This window comes from Brassica napus, chromosome C3 (assembly GCF_020379485.1).
Source record: "Brassica napus cultivar Da-Ae chromosome C3, Da-Ae, whole genome shotgun sequence".
Classification (NCBI taxonomy): domain Eukaryota; kingdom Viridiplantae; phylum Streptophyta; class Magnoliopsida; order Brassicales; family Brassicaceae; genus Brassica; species Brassica napus.
Window position 1 is genome coordinate 54,014,838 of NC_063446.1, and position 15,596 is coordinate 54,030,433.

Sequence of the window (15,596 nt, forward strand, 5' to 3'; positions counted from 1 at the left end):
TTTTATTCATTTACGTTCTTTTTCTATCTGTTCCTCTTGTTTTCCGAATGGTTACCAGTCGGACCTTCTATTTTATATCGTTTTAGGGTCGAACTAAACAAACAAAAACTAAGGGTATCAAAAGGTATAAATTACCTACGTGGGGCATTTTTAAAATTCACAAAACTTGATAACTGTAAATAACTTCCCCACTCTCACACTCTCCACTAAAACCCATTTGTATATGGACGGTTAATACGTATTTAAATTTTTTTTTTTTTTTTTAAGAAAACTCGTTACCGTTCTCTTAATATTTATAGGTTTACAACATTCGCTTAACACAGAAACAGAAAGTAAAAAGTAAGAGAACTATTGAAAGAAATTAATGAGAAGAATGATTCCAACAACGTTTTCAAGTAAGTTTCAAGGAGCAGTGAGTATGAATGCGTTGAGATGTTACGTTTCTGAGTTTATCTCAACCTTCTTCTTCGTCCTGGCAGCCGTTGGATCCGTCATGGCTTCAAGTAAATTCACTCTTTTTTCTAAACAAATTATCTGAACGTTTTGATCTTCCTTTTTTCTTTGGTTGAGGAGATGTTTTTATTTGTGTTTACCAAGGGAAACTGACGGCGGGTGATGTTACGGGTCCGTTTAGTGTATTAATACCGGCGATTGCAAATGCGTTTGCATTATCATCTTCAGTTTACATCTCTTGGAACGTCTCTGGTGGCCATGTGAATCCAGCGGTTACGTTTGGAATGGCGGTTGCTGGTCGGATTAGCGTCCCAACCGCTCTGTTCTACTGGGCTTCACAGATGATTGCCTCTGTTATGGCATGCCTTGTCCTTAAAGTAACCGTCATTGAACAGGTAATCAACATTTTCCTTGCACACGTAATTAGTTTTTTTCTTTTACCTGTGTTTATAATGATCTCTGTCTGAATTGATCAGCACGTACCGATCTATAAGATTGCCGGGGAAATGACGGGATTTGGAGCATCGGTTCTCGAGGGTGTTTTAGCGTTCGTCCTTGTCTACACCGTGTTCACGGCTAACGACCCCAGACGTGGCTTACCTTTAGCCGTGGGACCGATATTCATAGGGTTTGTTGCGGGCGCCAATGTTTTAGCCGCTGGTCCATTCTCTGGAGGAGCCATGAATCCAGCATGTGCCTTTGGGTCGGCTATGATTTATGGAAGCTTCAAGAACCAAGCCGTCTATTGGGTCGGGCCTTTGCTCGGAGGAGCCACCGCTGCGCTAGTGTATGACAACATGGTGGTGGTTACGGCAGCTGAAGATGACCGTGGTTCATCCACAGGAGATGCCACTGGTGTGTGAGATGGCTTATGCGTCTAATCTTTTATATATTTCTACGTTAAAGTAGCGTTATTTAATTTTTCAGTTCATGAAATGTTGTTGACTTTGATGTTTATTTTCTTGAATATTAATTTAGTAAATTTTCATCACAAACAATTTGCTATTTTACCACTCTGTTACATATTCTTATATTATATAACTCTGGTTTTGTAAGCTAAACAAAAACTTCAGAAGTACCATTTGGGTCTCACCTCTTCTTCCTTGTCGGATAAGTCACGGTATTGATACCATTCAGCACCAAAAATGCCAATGGGTAGTGTTGGTCTGATAAACACCTCAACTGGTTTTGGCACACTCACACAAACACGTATCTCATGCTCTGCGTCTTCGAGATCTCTTGGCTCAGAGTCTCGTACTCTGCGGATTGGTTCAATTGAAATCCATCCTAACCCTGAAATGGCCACATCGCTAGCCGGTCTGCTAAAGAAAAATGTGATACGTTAGGTGAAGAGCACGGAGATAGGAATGAATAGATGAATAATGATTGTTTCACCTTTTTGGATCGTTAAATTCGATTCGGAGTAAACGGTGAGACTGCAGCCCTTTCCACTCCTGAATCTGATCTTTCCCTGATGGAGGTGTGAGAAGCACGCCCACTTCTTTCTGTAGAACAAGTAAATGGTAAAACTTGTCCTCGAGTTAGCAATGAAGTTGATACAGATGGTGTAAAGAAACTTTACCTGGTAAAACTCGGTTGCTGTTTTGGTTGGTACTACATGAATCCCAAGAGCCTTTGGTCCATAGAATGTGAAACGCGTTTCTGGTAGAGCCTGCAATAGCTCAAAGTATGTCACGGTTTCACATATTAATACCCACATTCACAAACATAATTTAGCATTCCGGTAATATTGTTTACCTTCAAGATGTCAATCCTGACGAGACCTCCCCAAAAGAATGTATAACCGTTTAAGCTCTCACCCTCGGGACTACTTGATGATTGAGTTGGTAGTGTTGAAATCTGGTAGGAACAAAGAATCATCATATACTGATGCTACGATGATATATATATAGTCTATAGTAGGCTTTAAAAAGGGCACACTTACATCGAAAGACTGGCCTCTGAGACGATTCTGAGGAGCAAGGGCGGGTAAATCATCTGAATGCACAACAGCTGCTTGCCTATGGTGTAAGTGAACTCCCGGTGTGTCATACAACTTCTGTGGTAATAAGGTATTCTTTTAGCAGAATGTCCACTGGTGCTATAGAATCTGAAGGTGGTTTAAGTTTATACCTCTCCTCCGAGGAAGGCGTTGATCTGAATTGGACCCAAGGTTGTTCCAGGGACAGCCGATTGAATCGGTTTGTACTTCTGTGCCGCTGCTGCAACAGGGTCCCTTTCCGCCATTGTTTCTGTATAATGAATGAAATACATATAAAATCATTTAACTCTCTATACAGATGAAACTAAATTGTTGAGAAACCAGGCTAAAACAAAGGGTAAGTAGAATTCAAGCATTGATACAATGAAGATTAAAGAACTTACTCAGCAAAGCATTGATGAATGCTGACTTCCCTACGTTAGCTGCACCCTGTGAAAGCATTGAAGACATGATGAATGAATATTTGCCAGACCATTAAAACAGCATCTACCCTCTATTATAGTGGTAGAATAGTGAAGTCTAGAGTGTCATTATAATGTCGTAAGATAAAATCAAACAGGATGAAATCAATATACAATAAACAAGAAATTTAAGGTAGCTATATATCTTTACTAACTAAAAAACTATTTATTTGGTTATCAACAAAAGCGAGAATGCACATACCAGAATGTAGACATCTCGTCCCTGAAACACAAAAACAGGGAATGGAGAGGTTAGGTTAGAGAATATAAAATGAATAGAAGGTTATGTTATTCAATATTCAGCAATAAAGAAAAACAATATGTTGGCCATTTCATGTTATCAACATTTCTCAAGAGAAATCTATTATTAGCACTAGTGTGAAGACTGAAGACAATTTTAAGACCTTTTTCTCCTTTTGGATTTCTGACGCAACTCCGTTAACTCCATCCAGTGACTTGGAACTTGTCAGATGGACACTCAAGACACTGTCAAAATTATATACATCCATATCAGGCAGTAGCTCCACAAACATTAAGTCAAGTCCTGGTAATCATGGGTAAGTGCCTACTTTAGTTTTTTCTTCGTGGTCACTTCCACAACCCAATCACCAATACAATTCATATCTGTTCCTTTTGGAAGGAGATCAATCTACAAGTACAAAGCACATTCATTAACCTAGAAAGCACTGAATAAGTAGCCAGGTCGTATAACCATACCTTAGTTATAACTAGTATGATCGGATTAGCACCAACTAAATCACGAACACGAGCTAAAAAACTACCATTGAAATCCACAATGTCAACCAATTTGACAATCAAGGCTTTCTCATGGCGCAAGTGAGAAAGCTTCTCCCTGAGTTCATCAGCTGAAACGAACTGCTTCCCACCACCAGCATACCCTCCATTACCACCAACAGCTGTAATCATATGTCCATGAGACAAAAGCTGACATCTTCCACATATTACAGTTCTTAGCTGGTGATGTTTCTTCTTCTGCAACAACAAAGATTCAAACTTGATGACGTTTTTCACTTCACTGCAACAAAGTAAATAAACCCGATTCCTACCAAATCGTAGGTAACGAGATCGACGAATCCCGGAGAATCGACGTCGGAAGTCTGTAACGGAGCTCCGCAGCCGTAGCAACACGAGACGGAGGTGTCAACAACTTTCCGCACGCTCTCGTCCTTCTTTTTCTTCTTCTCCCTTTTGAGCTCTTTCTTCACCACTTTCTGAGCTTGGTGAGCTCTTTGGTTCTCCAAGAACCTCTCTCCAGGAGTCGGAGCAGCAGCCGCGAATCCATCCCGCTCCGAGAGTGAAACCGTCGATTCTGAAGTGGAGATAGACTTACAGACGATTGACATCGTCGGGTTCCGGTGAATGACGGTGAGAGTGGGGTCACGTCTGGTGAAGCGACGAGGAAGAGAAGGAAACGTGGAGAGAGCTCGTAGCGCCATTGACCAGGGCTATCTATCTATCTTTCTTTCGAGATAAACCCCAAGAGAGACACTCAATACCCCCCTCTAGACTGTTTAGAGAGTTTGGGGAAAAGAAACCTTATTGGTAGGTCTGGACGTTCAGGTCTTTGGATCGAGTTTGAGCCCGTTCCTTTCGGATCCGGGTCTTAGGGTTCCTAAATATTTAGATCTAATAGGTACTTTGAAATTTTCGGGTCTGGTTCGGATCGATTTTTTTCGGGTCCAGATCGGTTCGGGTCTATAATTAAAATATCCATAATTTTTCGTGTCCGGATCGGGTTCAGGTATTTATGATCTAAAAAAGAAATGACATACCCAACGCCATCAAATTTAGTCGATATTTGTCATATATATTTAAAATTTTACTAACTAACTTAAATGAAACTATTAATAATTAAAATAAAACATTTTTAAATTCTAAATTTTACATTTTAAAACTTCATATTACTTAAAAAATGTTATAAAATAATAACAAATGTTGTTAACAAAAGATATTTCAACTAAATCATAAAATATTATATATAAAATAGAACACAAAAAAAATCATAAATTTAGATATAAATATTTTTAAGTCGGGTACAAATCGGTTTTTATCGGATCGGGTCTATTCGGGTCCGAGTCTATTCGGGCCAGTTCCTTTCGGTTCTGGTTCTTTTGGGTAAAAAAAATTTAAACCCAAAAGATACTTGTAAATTTTCGGTTCGGTTCCGGGTCGAATATTTTTTGGTCGGTTCCGGTTCGGATTTTCGGATCCAGGTTGAAATGCTCAGGCCTACTTATTGGTTTGGGATCTTTTATTCACTACTCATCTTGTAAAATACTTCGAGCCTTAAATTGAAAATTTACAAGGACAAAGTCAAGTACCAAGTTTTTTTTTTTTCAAACTACTCGACTTTATTAGACTTGTTAATCGTTCATAAATATTTTGTTAAACAACATCGGCAAAAAAATTTTACAGTTTCAAAATTTGCTGACTATGAGTTTTTTTGCTTGTCTTATACATATGCTATTTACCTCGTTTTTTTCATAAGAAATCAGTTACTCAATATTGTTAAATAGGGTAACAAGCCAACAAATCATATTATTTGCAAAGTATAAATCAAGCATCGAATATCTTCAGATCTTTTAATATTTGTCTCCTTATTGTTGCCGGTTAAAATTTATCTATAAAAATATTTTATTACTTATAATTGTTACTGAAAAATATAAAAATGTTATATTTGATAAAAAAAAAGTCCATTAAAAAAAGAAAATTCATAAATTTATTTTTATTTGAAATTGTATTTTTATTTAGTTTGTAAGTATTTTATAAACAAGTACTTGGTTGCGACAAATAACCAGCATGGTCATGTAACTTGCAACTATTAACTTTTGTTTTTTCGAATACTTGATATATCAAATATTTGCTTTATCAAGTACCAAGTTCAAGTCATAAATACAATTACTTGAATGAGTGAAAAAATTATCGAGTACTTGATTTGTGCTCATCTTTCGATTCAAGTATCAAAATTTTACGGATATTATTCGATTCAAGTATTTAACGAAAATAACCAAAATATCAAAAAAATATTCAAATATCAAAAATTTACAAGATGTATGTAATCTTAAAACTGTATTCAAAAATATGAATCAAAAACTTAAAAATATACCGAAATTACTAAAAAATATTTAATATTAATAATTTTTTGGGGTTATTCAGATAGTTAATCGGTCTAAGAGCGGATTTTAAACCAAGAGTCATGAATGTAAATACAAATATTGAGCAGGGTAAAATATATATATATCCAAACCCGATTAGAACCGGGTTTTCCAGGTCGATTTTGGTTAGAGATTTCGGGTCTACTACATAAAAATAATAGTCCCTCTAGATGGAGTAGAAGGTTAGGAGGGTAGGGATACTAAATTCCATTCTCCCGCGCTTTTGCTTAACCTAAATCGAAACTCCCAAATTGGAAAGAAAAGAAAAATTCAATTTCACTCAATCGGAATAATCCTCACAGAGGAAAAAAAAGGAAGAGTCAAGATTCGTCTCTGTTTCTTCCGCAACGGTTGGATTTTGTATCTGCGATTTCAATTTCGTAGTTAAGCTTTGTAGTGACTCTTCCTCTTCTAGGGTTCATGTGAAATAGCTTCTCTCGTCTCGCGTTTTCTAGGGTTAATTTGGAGGGGGAGGAAGAAGATGCACATAAAGGAGATATGCTTGGAAGGTTTTAAATCATACGCCACGAGGACGGTGGTTCCGGGTTTCGACCCGCATTTCAACGCCATCACGGGTCTGAACGGCTCCGGGAAATCCAACATCCTCGATTCCGTCTGCTTCGTGCTGGGTATCACTAACCTCCAGCAAGTTCGAGCCGCTAATCTGCAGGAGCTCGTCTACAAGCAAGGACAAGCAGGGATTACCAAGGCCACTGTGTCGGTTACTTTTGATAACTCCGAGGTGAATAGGAGTCCTCTCGGCTATGAACAACACTCTGAGATAACTGTGACTCGACAAGTATGTCACATTTCTCTTTTGCTCTACTTATTAATCTCAAGCTTAGAAAATTTTGGTTGATTAAAGTATGTTATAAGGTTATGGTGGAAGAGGTCTTAGCTTGATTGTTTTTCTTTTATTTGTGTGTGTCTTTTGGCTCTGAAGATTGTTGTTAGTGTAAGGAACAAGTATTTGATTGATTAATGGGGAAGCTTGTTTAGTTTGATTATACTCCCTATGTTATAAGACTATGGTGAAAAATGTTTCGTTTTGATTAGCTTTTCTCTTTTGGCTTTGAAGATTGTTGTTGGTGGAAGGAACAAGTATCTGATCAATGGGAAGCTTGCTCAACCAAGTCAAGTTCAGAACCTTTTCCACTCGGTGCAACTTAACGTCAATAATCCCCATTTTCTGATTATGCAAGGCCGTATAACCAAGGTTTTGAACATGAAACCTCCGGAGATCTTGTCGATGCTTGAAGAATCAGCTGGTACGAGGATGTATGAAAACAAGAAGGAGGCTGCATTGAAGACGCTAGAGAAAAAGCAAACCAAGGTCGATGAGATAAATCAACTCCTTGATCAAGAGATATCGCCGGCTTTGGAGAAGCTGAGGAAAGAAAAGGCGCAGTATATGCAGTGGGCTAATGGTAACGCGGAGCTAGATCGGCTAAAGAGGTTCTGTCTCGCTTTTCAATATGTTCAAGCAGAGAAAGTTAGAGACAGCTCTCTTCATGGGGTTGAACAGATGAAGACAAAAATGACTAGTATTGACGAAGAGACGGAGAAGACACTGGGAGAAATATCGGAACTGGATAAACAGGTAAAAACTTTGACTCGGGCAAGGGAAGCCAGCATGGGTGGAGAAGTAAAAACTTTGTCTGACAAAGTGGATGCACTGTCTAATGAAGTGACACGTGAATTTTCAAAGCTTAATAATATGGAGGACACTCTACAGGGCGAAGAAAATAATGCTGAAAAGGTTAGCTGACAGGTCTTAACCTTGTGTTGGAATGGTGACAGATTCCATGGCGATTTTCTGACAACTTTTGGTGTTGCTAGATTGTTCATAATATAGAAGATTTGAAGAAATCTGTAGAAGAGAGAGCTTCTGCTCTGAAGAAGTCTGACGAAGGAGCAGCAGACCTAAAACTGAAATTTCAGGAACTTTCCACCACCTTAGAAGAGTGTGAAAGAGAGCACCAGGTAGTACCACCTGAAGAAGAATCTTTATTTACTGCCAAATTGCCTTAGTCTATCTTGTATGTTAATTGAATTTAGGTCTCTGAATAATTAGGGTGTTCTAGCTGGTAAGAGTAGTGGAGATGAAGAAAAATGCCTTGAAGATCAACTACGTGATGCAAAGATTTCTGTTGGAACAGCTGAAACGGAGTTGAAACAACTGAATACCAAAATTATTCACTGTGAAAAGGACCTAAAAGAGAAGAAGTCCCAATTAATGTCAAAACGAGAAGAAGCTGTTGCAGTGGAAAATGAACTTGATGCGAGGAAAAATGATGTTGAAAGTGTGAAAAGGGCACTTGATTCTGTTCCATATAAAGAGGGTCAGATGGAAGCATTGGAGAAGGTTAGCGTGCTTGTTATTTGATTTTTTTTTTTCCTTCTGTTACATAAAGATCTATCTCAAATTTTCTCTTAGGATCGAGGATCGGAACTTGAAATTGGGCAAAGGATGAAAGACATTGTGCGAGATCTTTCAGCTCAATTAGCAAATGTTCAGTTTACGTATCGTGATCCTGTGAAGAACTTTGATCGATCAAAGGTGAAAGGTGTGGTTGCAAAACTGATAAAAGTAAATGATAGATCCTCAATGACAGCTCTGGAGGTAAGTGGGTATTATCTTATCATTATACGTTGTTAACTCATTTGAGTTTTCTAAGAGGACTATTGTTCAGGTTACAGCTGGTGGAAAGTTATTTAATGTTGTTGTAGACACAGAAGATACTGGAAAACAGCTCCTACAAAAGGGTGATCTACGGAGAAGAGTTACGATTATACCTCTTAACAAAATTCAGTCTCACTTAGTCCCATCTAGAGTGCAGCAAGCCGCTGTCAGATTGGTATATGGATCTTTTTATTTTACTGTCAAATTCAACTTTTTTTTTTCTTTGTTCTTTGCTGATTTTCTATTAATTTTCAGGTGGGGAAGGGTAACGCGGAACTGGCACTTTCTTTAGTTGGTTATAGCGAAGAAATAAAGGTGCACTGGTTGCCTGCTCAAAATATCGAGAATCTGTTACATTTGCATCATCCATTAGCTTATAAAATTTCTGATAACTAATATATTATGCAATGCAGAAAATAATTGTCACATTCATGAGCTGTTTATCTACTGATTGTTAGTTTCAGAACATTTTGTTACGGACAGACAGAAACGATTAGTCCATGACCATTAATTTTCGACATTCTATAATTCTTTGCAGAATGCCATGGAATTTGTATTCGGATCGACATTTGTTTGCAAAACTACTGATGTGGCAAAGGAAGTAAGTATTTCCTAGACAACAGAGTATGTGTGTTCTAACTCTGTGTTCGTGAAGGATGTTGTAGAGACATTAGAGTATGTTTGTTCTTACTTGACATGTATTTTCAGCTGCGTCTTTGTTATATAGTCTCTTAAGTCAACCTTTTCTTTGATTATCACAGTGAAAAATACAATATATGTCAAAATTCCAAACGATGATTTCCCTTTTTAGATTAAGGATGGCCGTAGAAGAGTTTAGTTCCTATCATTGATTCAATGTTATGTAACTGTCGAACCTCTCCGTGTCTAGCAGAGGGAGAGTTCTCATATGATTAAGTTTTTTCTTTTCTCAAAGCTTGATCGCTTTGTTGGGTTATAGGTTCATTTTTCTGACCCAAAATCTTTTCCTTATTATCTTCTCTACTATTAGATACCTATATTTCGATGGCAGACCACTCTTTTTTATTTAGATGTTTCATTCTTTGATTTTTTTGCTCGAATTATGGTTCGGCAGGTTGCTTTTAATAGGGACATTCGGACTCCAACTGTGACACTTGAAGGTGATATATTTCAGCCAAGTGGTCTTCTTACTGGTGGAAGTCGCAAGTATGTCATTCTTTCGATTATACCTCTAGATCTTTTTGGCGTTTATGTACTTGATTTCATACAGATATGGTTCAGCAGTCCTAAAAAACTGACCAAAAACATTGTGTATTTCGTATTTTTCTGTCTTAGGGGTGGAGGTGAGCTCCTAAGGCAACTTCATGATCTGGCAGAGGCTGAAACAAAACTTCAAGTACACCAGAAAAGGTTGTACGAAATTGAAGCAAAGGTAAATTTCTTTCAAATTTTGTCATTAGCTATTACTTTCCTTTTAGAAAAAGACAAAGTGGGTTTGGCAGCTGAGTTAGACACCATAGAATTTCAATACGGCTCGAACCATAAAGCTTATACATCTTCGACAGTTTAGAATTAGATCTGGATCATTGGGAACTCAGGTCTCATGCATTCATTGTTTAAAATAAAATACAATCTGAGCTGCTGAAACTGACACTTTGAAGTTTGAACCATTTTTGGATGCCTCGTCGTCTCAAATATTCAATCAGTTTAGTTGTTTCTGGCTCAAAGGAAGCAAATGTTTAGCTAACGTCATTGCATCATATTTTTATATCTCATGTTTGGTTTTGTAGGATTTTTCTGTACCTCACATATGTTTGTGAAGGCACGCACATAATGTTATTGTCGAGTCTTCTTTGGGCACCTTGGTAAAATTAGCTCTTTTGGTTGTGTAAAACCCTACCGGTTCATTTTGACATTGCAGATCAATGAGCTTAAGCCTCTTCAAAAGAAGTTCACAGACATGAAAGCACAATTGGAGCTTAAAATGTATGACTTATCCTTATTTCTAAAAAGGGCCGAGCAGAACGAGCACCACAAGGTTAGTATCTCTGTTTCGCATCTTCTTTTATCCACATCCATTTTTTATTCACATCTTTCTAGTTTAGTTTTTACCAATTCAAATTTTTGCTGTCTTGTGGTGCTGAAAGCATATTTAATACTCTCGCTCCCTTCTACCAATCGTCTATGTGTAGCTTGGTGAAGCGGTGAAGAAACTTGAAGAAGAGTTTGAAGAAATGAGATCCCAGATCAAAGAGAAGGAAGGTCGTTACAAGAGTTGTGCTGTTACTGTCTCCACGCTAGAGAAATCCATCAAAGATCATGATAAGAACAGAGAGGGAAGACTCAAGGACTTGGAAAAGAATATTAAAAGTATCAAAGCTCGTATTCAGGCATCGTCAAAAGATCTAAAGGTACTCCAAATCTTTCAGTCAAAGACTTAGATTAAACTTCATGCCTTTTCCTTATCCTGGTTTGTCCAGCTTTTAGCCTTTTGACATTTCTAAATGCTTTTGCTATATGCTACTTCTTGATTTATAGGGTCATGAAAATGAAAGAGAGAGGCTTTTGATGGAGCAAGAAGCAGTGGTGCAGGAACAGTCATCTTTAGAGAGCCAGCTAGCTTCATTGAGGACGCAAATTAGCACTCTGGCTTCCGATGTGGATAAGCAACGAGCCAAGGTACTTCAGTTATTTCTCTTGATATCTTTTAAGATTATATAATATATACATAAAATCTGGATGTGACTACCCTGCAGGTGGATGCCATACAGAAGGATCATAATCAGTCTCTTGCTGAGCTCAAGTTAATACACGAAAAGATGAAGGAATGTGATACACAGATAAGTGGTTTTGTTGCAGACCAGGAAAAAAGTCTGCAGAAGCTTAGCGAAATGAAGCTTGAGAAAAAGAAGTTGCAAAATGAGGTATTCTTTCTTCAATGTTTTTGGCTTGAGATGCATTACTCTTACTGTCGTCTCCTAATCTAATGATAGATTTCTTGGGTTTATTTGATTGTTTTACTCTGATTAGGTAACGAGGATGGAGATGGAACAGAAAGATTGTTCTGTGAAGGTAGACAAACTTATTGAGAAGCATGCATGGATAATAACCGAGAAAACGCTTTTCGGAAAAGGAGGGACGGACTATGATTTTGAATCCCGTGATCCTTATAAAGCAAGAGAAGAACTTGAAAGGCTCCAGACAGATCAGTCAAGGTATGTTTCCGAGGATTTTCATAGATTTATACTTGCAATTTGATATAATGCAATGCACAATATCAATGGAATATGGCTTTCTTTTTCTTTCTTGTTCCTTGTCTTCAAGTCTTGAGAAAAGAGTGAACAAGAAGGTCATGGCTATGTTTGAGAAAGCAGAAGATGAGTACAATGCTCTTATGTCCAAGAAAAATATAATCGAGGTTAGTTTTGGAGGGTCTGTGCAACATATTTTAACAGCTGTACTTGCGTTTAAACCTGTGTTTTCTTTCATTTTTTTCTTAGACTGACAAATCCAAAATCAAGAAAGTGATCGAGGAGCTTGATGAGAAGAAAAAGGAAACACTGAAAGTTACCTGGGTTAAAGTTAATCAGTAAGTCGCTTATTTTCTATCCGTTTTCTCGTTTTGCCATGGGATTCACTTCATTTTACTACATTTTGAGATAAGTTTACAATATCTACAGGGATTTTGGTTCCATCTTTTCAACTTTACTACCTGGCACCATGGCAAAACTAGAACCTCCAGAAGGAGGTAGTTTCCTCGATGGTCTTGAGGTCCGTGTTGCTTTTGGAAGTGTCTGGAAACAGTCTCTATCCGAACTCAGCGGAGGGCAAAGGTCTCTTCTTGCACTTTCTTTAATCCTTGCATTGCTTCTCTTCAAGCCAGCTCCTCTTTATATCTTAGACGAGGTACTCCTTGATTTTCCAGTTTTTATGAATCAATTGACATGGATTCTTCTCACATTCAGTGATCTTGGATTGTTCACGATAACAGGACAGTTTCAAGTTTTATGACGTTTTTAAAAAAAAAAAACATAAGATAATTGGTTGCATTGATTTTATTAGGTTGATGCAGCTCTCGATCTTAGCCACACGCAGAACATAGGAAGAATGATTAAAACTCATTTCCCGCATTCACAGGTCACATAATATATGTGTTTTCTTCTGATCTTGTAGTCACTAGCTATTCCCATGATTCTGAAAATCATAAAGCTTCTTATTCTCATGTGTCAACTCAAGTTTACTTATCCATTCATATGATTTCTCTTAACAGTTCATCGTGGTTTCACTGAAAGAAGGAATGTTCAACAACGCTGATGTTCTCTTCCGAACAAAATTCGTGGATGGTGTTTCAACGGTCCAGAGGACAGTAACAAAACAGAGCAAATAACCTGCTTATAAAAGCGTAGCAACTGTAATGATGTCTATACTCTTTTGCTTCCAAGTGTGACAACTTGTCTCCCAAGATATGTAGCAAATGATTGGGTGGTAGCCATTGTCTACTACTTAGAGAATTAGAGATCATTATCTTATATTAGACTTAAGGGTTTCTTGTTGCAAATGTTTGAAGAGATTGGAGTTCTAAGTTATGATGTGCATTGTACCACATGAATAGATAGATAGATATTAAAGAGTAGCACAATCTTGATGAACTTAGTTCCTTTGTACACACAAGATTTTTAAGTTTGTTCATTGAGCTACAACAAATACCATACTGTTTCAAGCTCACAAACCAAGAACTCTAAGATGCAACAAACACAGATATGAAGGTAGCAGAAGATCGAGAGAAATGAGTTTCATAAGTCTGTATTAAATCTTCAGCTGAAGGTTTGGACAATGGTGTTGTGCCATGGGTCAGACAGGTGCTGCAAGAGGTTCTCAAATGGTCCTTTTCCAGTCACATTGTGTTGAATCACGAACCCTAAGAATGCCAACATAGCCAACCTCCCTGCAACCACAACAACAACAACAAAATAGCCTTTTAGTCTTTAACTGCGTTTATTGTGTAACACAACAGAGAACGGATCATCACTTCCGAAGCTTACCGTTTGCAAGCTCTTTCTCCTTGGCCTCGAGCGTAGGAGCGAAGTTAAGCGGGTTAAAGATTCCTCCAGGGTAACCAACTTCATTTGGAGGCAAGCTGTATTGCTTGAAGATAGGGTCTTGGTTCACACTTCCTGGGTTCTTAATGTCTTGCCACCGTCTGATCTCAACGTAATGAAACAATATGAATTCGATCACGAACAATGTCGATGATGATGCAAAATACTGCTCTTTTCCAGCATCATACCACTCAGGAACGTTGATGATTCCTACAAACAGTTTTTAACAAAAACATGTGTCAAGTTCTTGAAACAAATGTTTACAATTTTTATTTTAGGTCATGTTATAATGATGTCTCACCGATCTTGGTGAAAACTTCCGGCAAAAGCATCCCTGCGACGCCAAGCATAGCCCACCGTCCGTTGACAAGCTCTGCCTGGATGAACCACTTCAAGTTCTCTGGATCCTCTGCAAGTCCCAATGGGTCAAACCCATTGTCCCCGGCAAGACTGCAAATTTATGTATACGAGTCATGTGAGTGACAGTACCATGCACACTAGCTAAACCGGTACTGGGCAGATCCGATCTAATTAGCCAAAACCAAAACCATTTATCCAATTTGTCTTACTAAACCGATTTCGGACAGCGTTAAACTAACCACAAAACGATTGTCCAATTCTCCTGGTTCTTGTTATAAACATTAACTGAACCGGTATGGGACACGGTCAACCTAAACCAAATCAATGATCCAGTTGTATTAAACCAAAAACTGGCTGTACAGTTTGTAAAATTACCTGCCGTTGAGATAACCAGGAGATGCCAAACCGGGCAACCATTCTCCTTTCTTAGCTTCAACCTTGAACGAGGCCGTCTTTGAGGATGATGAGCCGATTGACTTAAACGACAAATCTCGGTTCAACCTGCCGGAAGAACCGGTGAGGAATCTTGGCTTTGAAGTGCATGGTCTGAATATCGAGGCCGAGGCTTGAGTAGTAACAGTGGCCATTTCCCCTACAGAACTGGATACAGGAAGAGATAATGGATTGGAATCAAGAGATGAAAGATGTGTGTGGAGATGATTGTGAAGAAATAGACAATTGTGATGTGGGTTCTCGTGGCTGTGGTTTAATGACTAGGTATTCACCGTTGGATCAGATTACGTGGTTGATTACACGGATGAGATGGGTTTGATGGGAGATAAAGGCTTATCAGTTTATCTTGGTAGCGTATCTAACAGGATTTTTATCTTCTTTAACATTGGTCTGAATAAGATAGTGTGGGGTCCACTATTATCCCCCGTGTCGTTGAAATACTATAGTCGAGTGAGAAATCTCCTCAACCAATCAAATGGAACTAAGAGGAAGTATTTTAATCCTTGGATGGATAAGCAAGTATTTTTCTTGTGTTACAAAAAAAAAGCAAGTATTTTTCTTTTCTTATAGACTTTTTTCTTTTCTTATATGTTTACATAGGGGTTAAAAAATTGTAACATTTCTCTAACCATATAAGTGAAATCTAAATTGAAAAAATGCGAACTTTCAAGAATATAAGCTTTTGCTGATCATGCTACCGTCTGAATTTTTTTTTTTTTTGTTTCTTCAATACAAGTAGTTTTATTTCTACATCAATGATTGAATAATATTTTACATGTTCTTGTAGTAAGATGAAAGGCACGACGATCACGGTACATTATTTTTCTTCTCTTTTCTTTGTTTTAGTCAGTTGAGAGCCGCAATCAGCAAGTGATAGTAGTTTTGTGATAATCTCGAGTGTTGGTGTATAAGGTTGGTTCTAGATTTGAT

At 37.9% G+C, this 15,596-nt stretch overlaps 4 protein-coding genes across 5 annotated transcripts; 2 read left to right on the forward strand and 2 right to left on the reverse strand.

Moving 5' to 3' along the window:
* The first annotated feature begins 3 nt into the window (after positions 1–3).
* On the forward strand, positions 4–1,359 carry LOC106435292 (probable aquaporin TIP5-1). Its single transcript, XM_013876163.3, has 3 exons — positions 4–503; positions 598–848; positions 930–1,359. The coding sequence occupies exons 1-3, from the start codon at positions 365–367 to the stop codon at positions 1,314–1,316; spliced, it is 777 nt and encodes a 258-aa protein (XP_013731617.1). The 5' UTR covers positions 4–364; the 3' UTR covers positions 1,317–1,359.
* Positions 1,360–1,389: 30 nt separating this feature from the next.
* LOC106435290 (NO-associated protein 1, chloroplastic/mitochondrial) lies at positions 1,390–4,476 on the reverse strand. 2 transcript variants are annotated; one of them, XM_048750777.1, is made up of 12 exons: positions 3,984–4,476; positions 3,634–3,909; positions 3,486–3,565; positions 3,321–3,402; positions 3,119–3,139; positions 2,839–2,884; positions 2,587–2,705; positions 2,399–2,512; positions 2,212–2,313; positions 2,036–2,125; positions 1,849–1,958; positions 1,390–1,775 (listed from the first exon to the last, which is right to left on the reverse strand). In XM_048750777.1, the coding sequence occupies exons 1-12, from the start codon at positions 4,371–4,373 to the stop codon at positions 1,523–1,525; spliced, it is 1,683 nt and encodes a 560-aa protein (XP_048606734.1). In that variant the 5' UTR covers positions 4,374–4,476; the 3' UTR covers positions 1,390–1,522. The 2 variants fall into 2 exon arrangements, with proteins under 2 accessions (XP_048606734.1, XP_013731616.1); XM_013876162.3 differs by having other exon boundaries at positions 1,390–1,772; positions 3,984–4,475.
* A 1,841-nt stretch (positions 4,477–6,317) lies between these two features.
* Positions 6,318–13,322, forward strand: LOC106435286 (structural maintenance of chromosomes protein 2-2). The gene is made up of 21 exons (XM_013876156.3): positions 6,318–6,442; positions 6,548–6,891; positions 7,171–7,851; positions 7,932–8,075; positions 8,167–8,457; positions 8,530–8,715; positions 8,786–8,950; positions 9,031–9,090; positions 9,314–9,376; positions 9,869–9,960; positions 10,090–10,186; positions 10,676–10,792; positions 10,947–11,165; positions 11,293–11,433; positions 11,511–11,678; positions 11,785–11,969; positions 12,079–12,172; positions 12,255–12,343; positions 12,435–12,660; positions 12,817–12,891; positions 13,025–13,322. Exons 2-21 carry the CDS (start codon positions 6,574–6,576, stop codon positions 13,139–13,141), a joined length of 3,528 nt encoding a protein of 1,175 aa, XP_013731610.2. The 5' UTR covers positions 6,318–6,442; positions 6,548–6,573; the 3' UTR covers positions 13,142–13,322.
* Positions 13,323–13,373: 51 nt separating this feature from the next.
* LOC106435287 (chlorophyll a-b binding protein 4, chloroplastic) lies at positions 13,374–15,004 on the reverse strand. Its single transcript, XM_013876157.3, has 4 exons — positions 14,589–15,004; positions 14,155–14,303; positions 13,797–14,063; positions 13,374–13,699 (listed from the first exon to the last, which is right to left on the reverse strand). The coding sequence occupies exons 1-4, from the start codon at positions 14,798–14,800 to the stop codon at positions 13,569–13,571; spliced, it is 759 nt and encodes a 252-aa protein (XP_013731611.1). The 5' UTR covers positions 14,801–15,004; the 3' UTR covers positions 13,374–13,568.
* Between the last annotated feature and the right edge of the window lie 592 nt (positions 15,005–15,596).

Bases quoted from the DNA above. Each gene is read 5' to 3' on its own strand.
- LOC106435286 (XM_013876156.3), top strand. From the start codon at position 6,574: ATGCACATAAAGGAGATATGCTTGGAAGGTTTTAAATCATACGCCACG. The intron at 9,091-9,313 runs GTGCACTGGTTG...AATTCTTTGCAG, and splicing joins GTTATAGCGAAGAAATAAAG to AATGCCATGGAATTTGTATT. The intron at 10,793-10,946 runs GTTAGTATCTCT...GTCTATGTGTAG, and splicing joins AGCAGAACGAGCACCACAAG to CTTGGTGAAGCGGTGAAGAA.
- LOC106435290 (XM_048750777.1), bottom strand. From the start codon at position 4,373: ATGGCGCTACGAGCTCTCTCCACGTTTCCTTCTCTTCCTCGTCGCTTC. The intron at 3,910-3,983 runs GTAGGAATCGGG...TTGTTGTTGCAG, and splicing joins ATCTCGTTACCTACGATTTG to AAGAAGAAACATCACCAGCT. The intron at 1,776-1,848 runs GTGAAACAATCA...ATTTTTCTTTAG, and splicing joins GAATTTAACGATCCAAAAAG to CAGACCGGCTAGCGATGTGG.
- LOC106435287 (XM_013876157.3), bottom strand. From the start codon at position 14,800: ATGGCCACTGTTACTACTCAAGCCTCGGCCTCGATATTCAGACCATGC. The intron at 14,304-14,588 runs GTAATTTTACAA...ATAAATTTGCAG, and splicing joins CCTGGTTATCTCAACGGCAG to TCTTGCCGGGGACAATGGGT. The intron at 13,700-13,796 runs GTAAGCTTCGGA...TTGTGGTTGCAG, and splicing joins GGAGAAAGAGCTTGCAAACG to GGAGGTTGGCTATGTTGGCA.
- LOC106435292 (XM_013876163.3), top strand. From the start codon at position 365: ATGAGAAGAATGATTCCAACAACGTTTTCAAGTAAGTTTCAAGGAGCA. The intron at 504-597 runs GTAAATTCACTC...GTGTTTACCAAG, and splicing joins TGGATCCGTCATGGCTTCAA to GGAAACTGACGGCGGGTGAT. The intron at 849-929 runs GTAATCAACATT...TGAATTGATCAG, and splicing joins AAGTAACCGTCATTGAACAG to CACGTACCGATCTATAAGAT.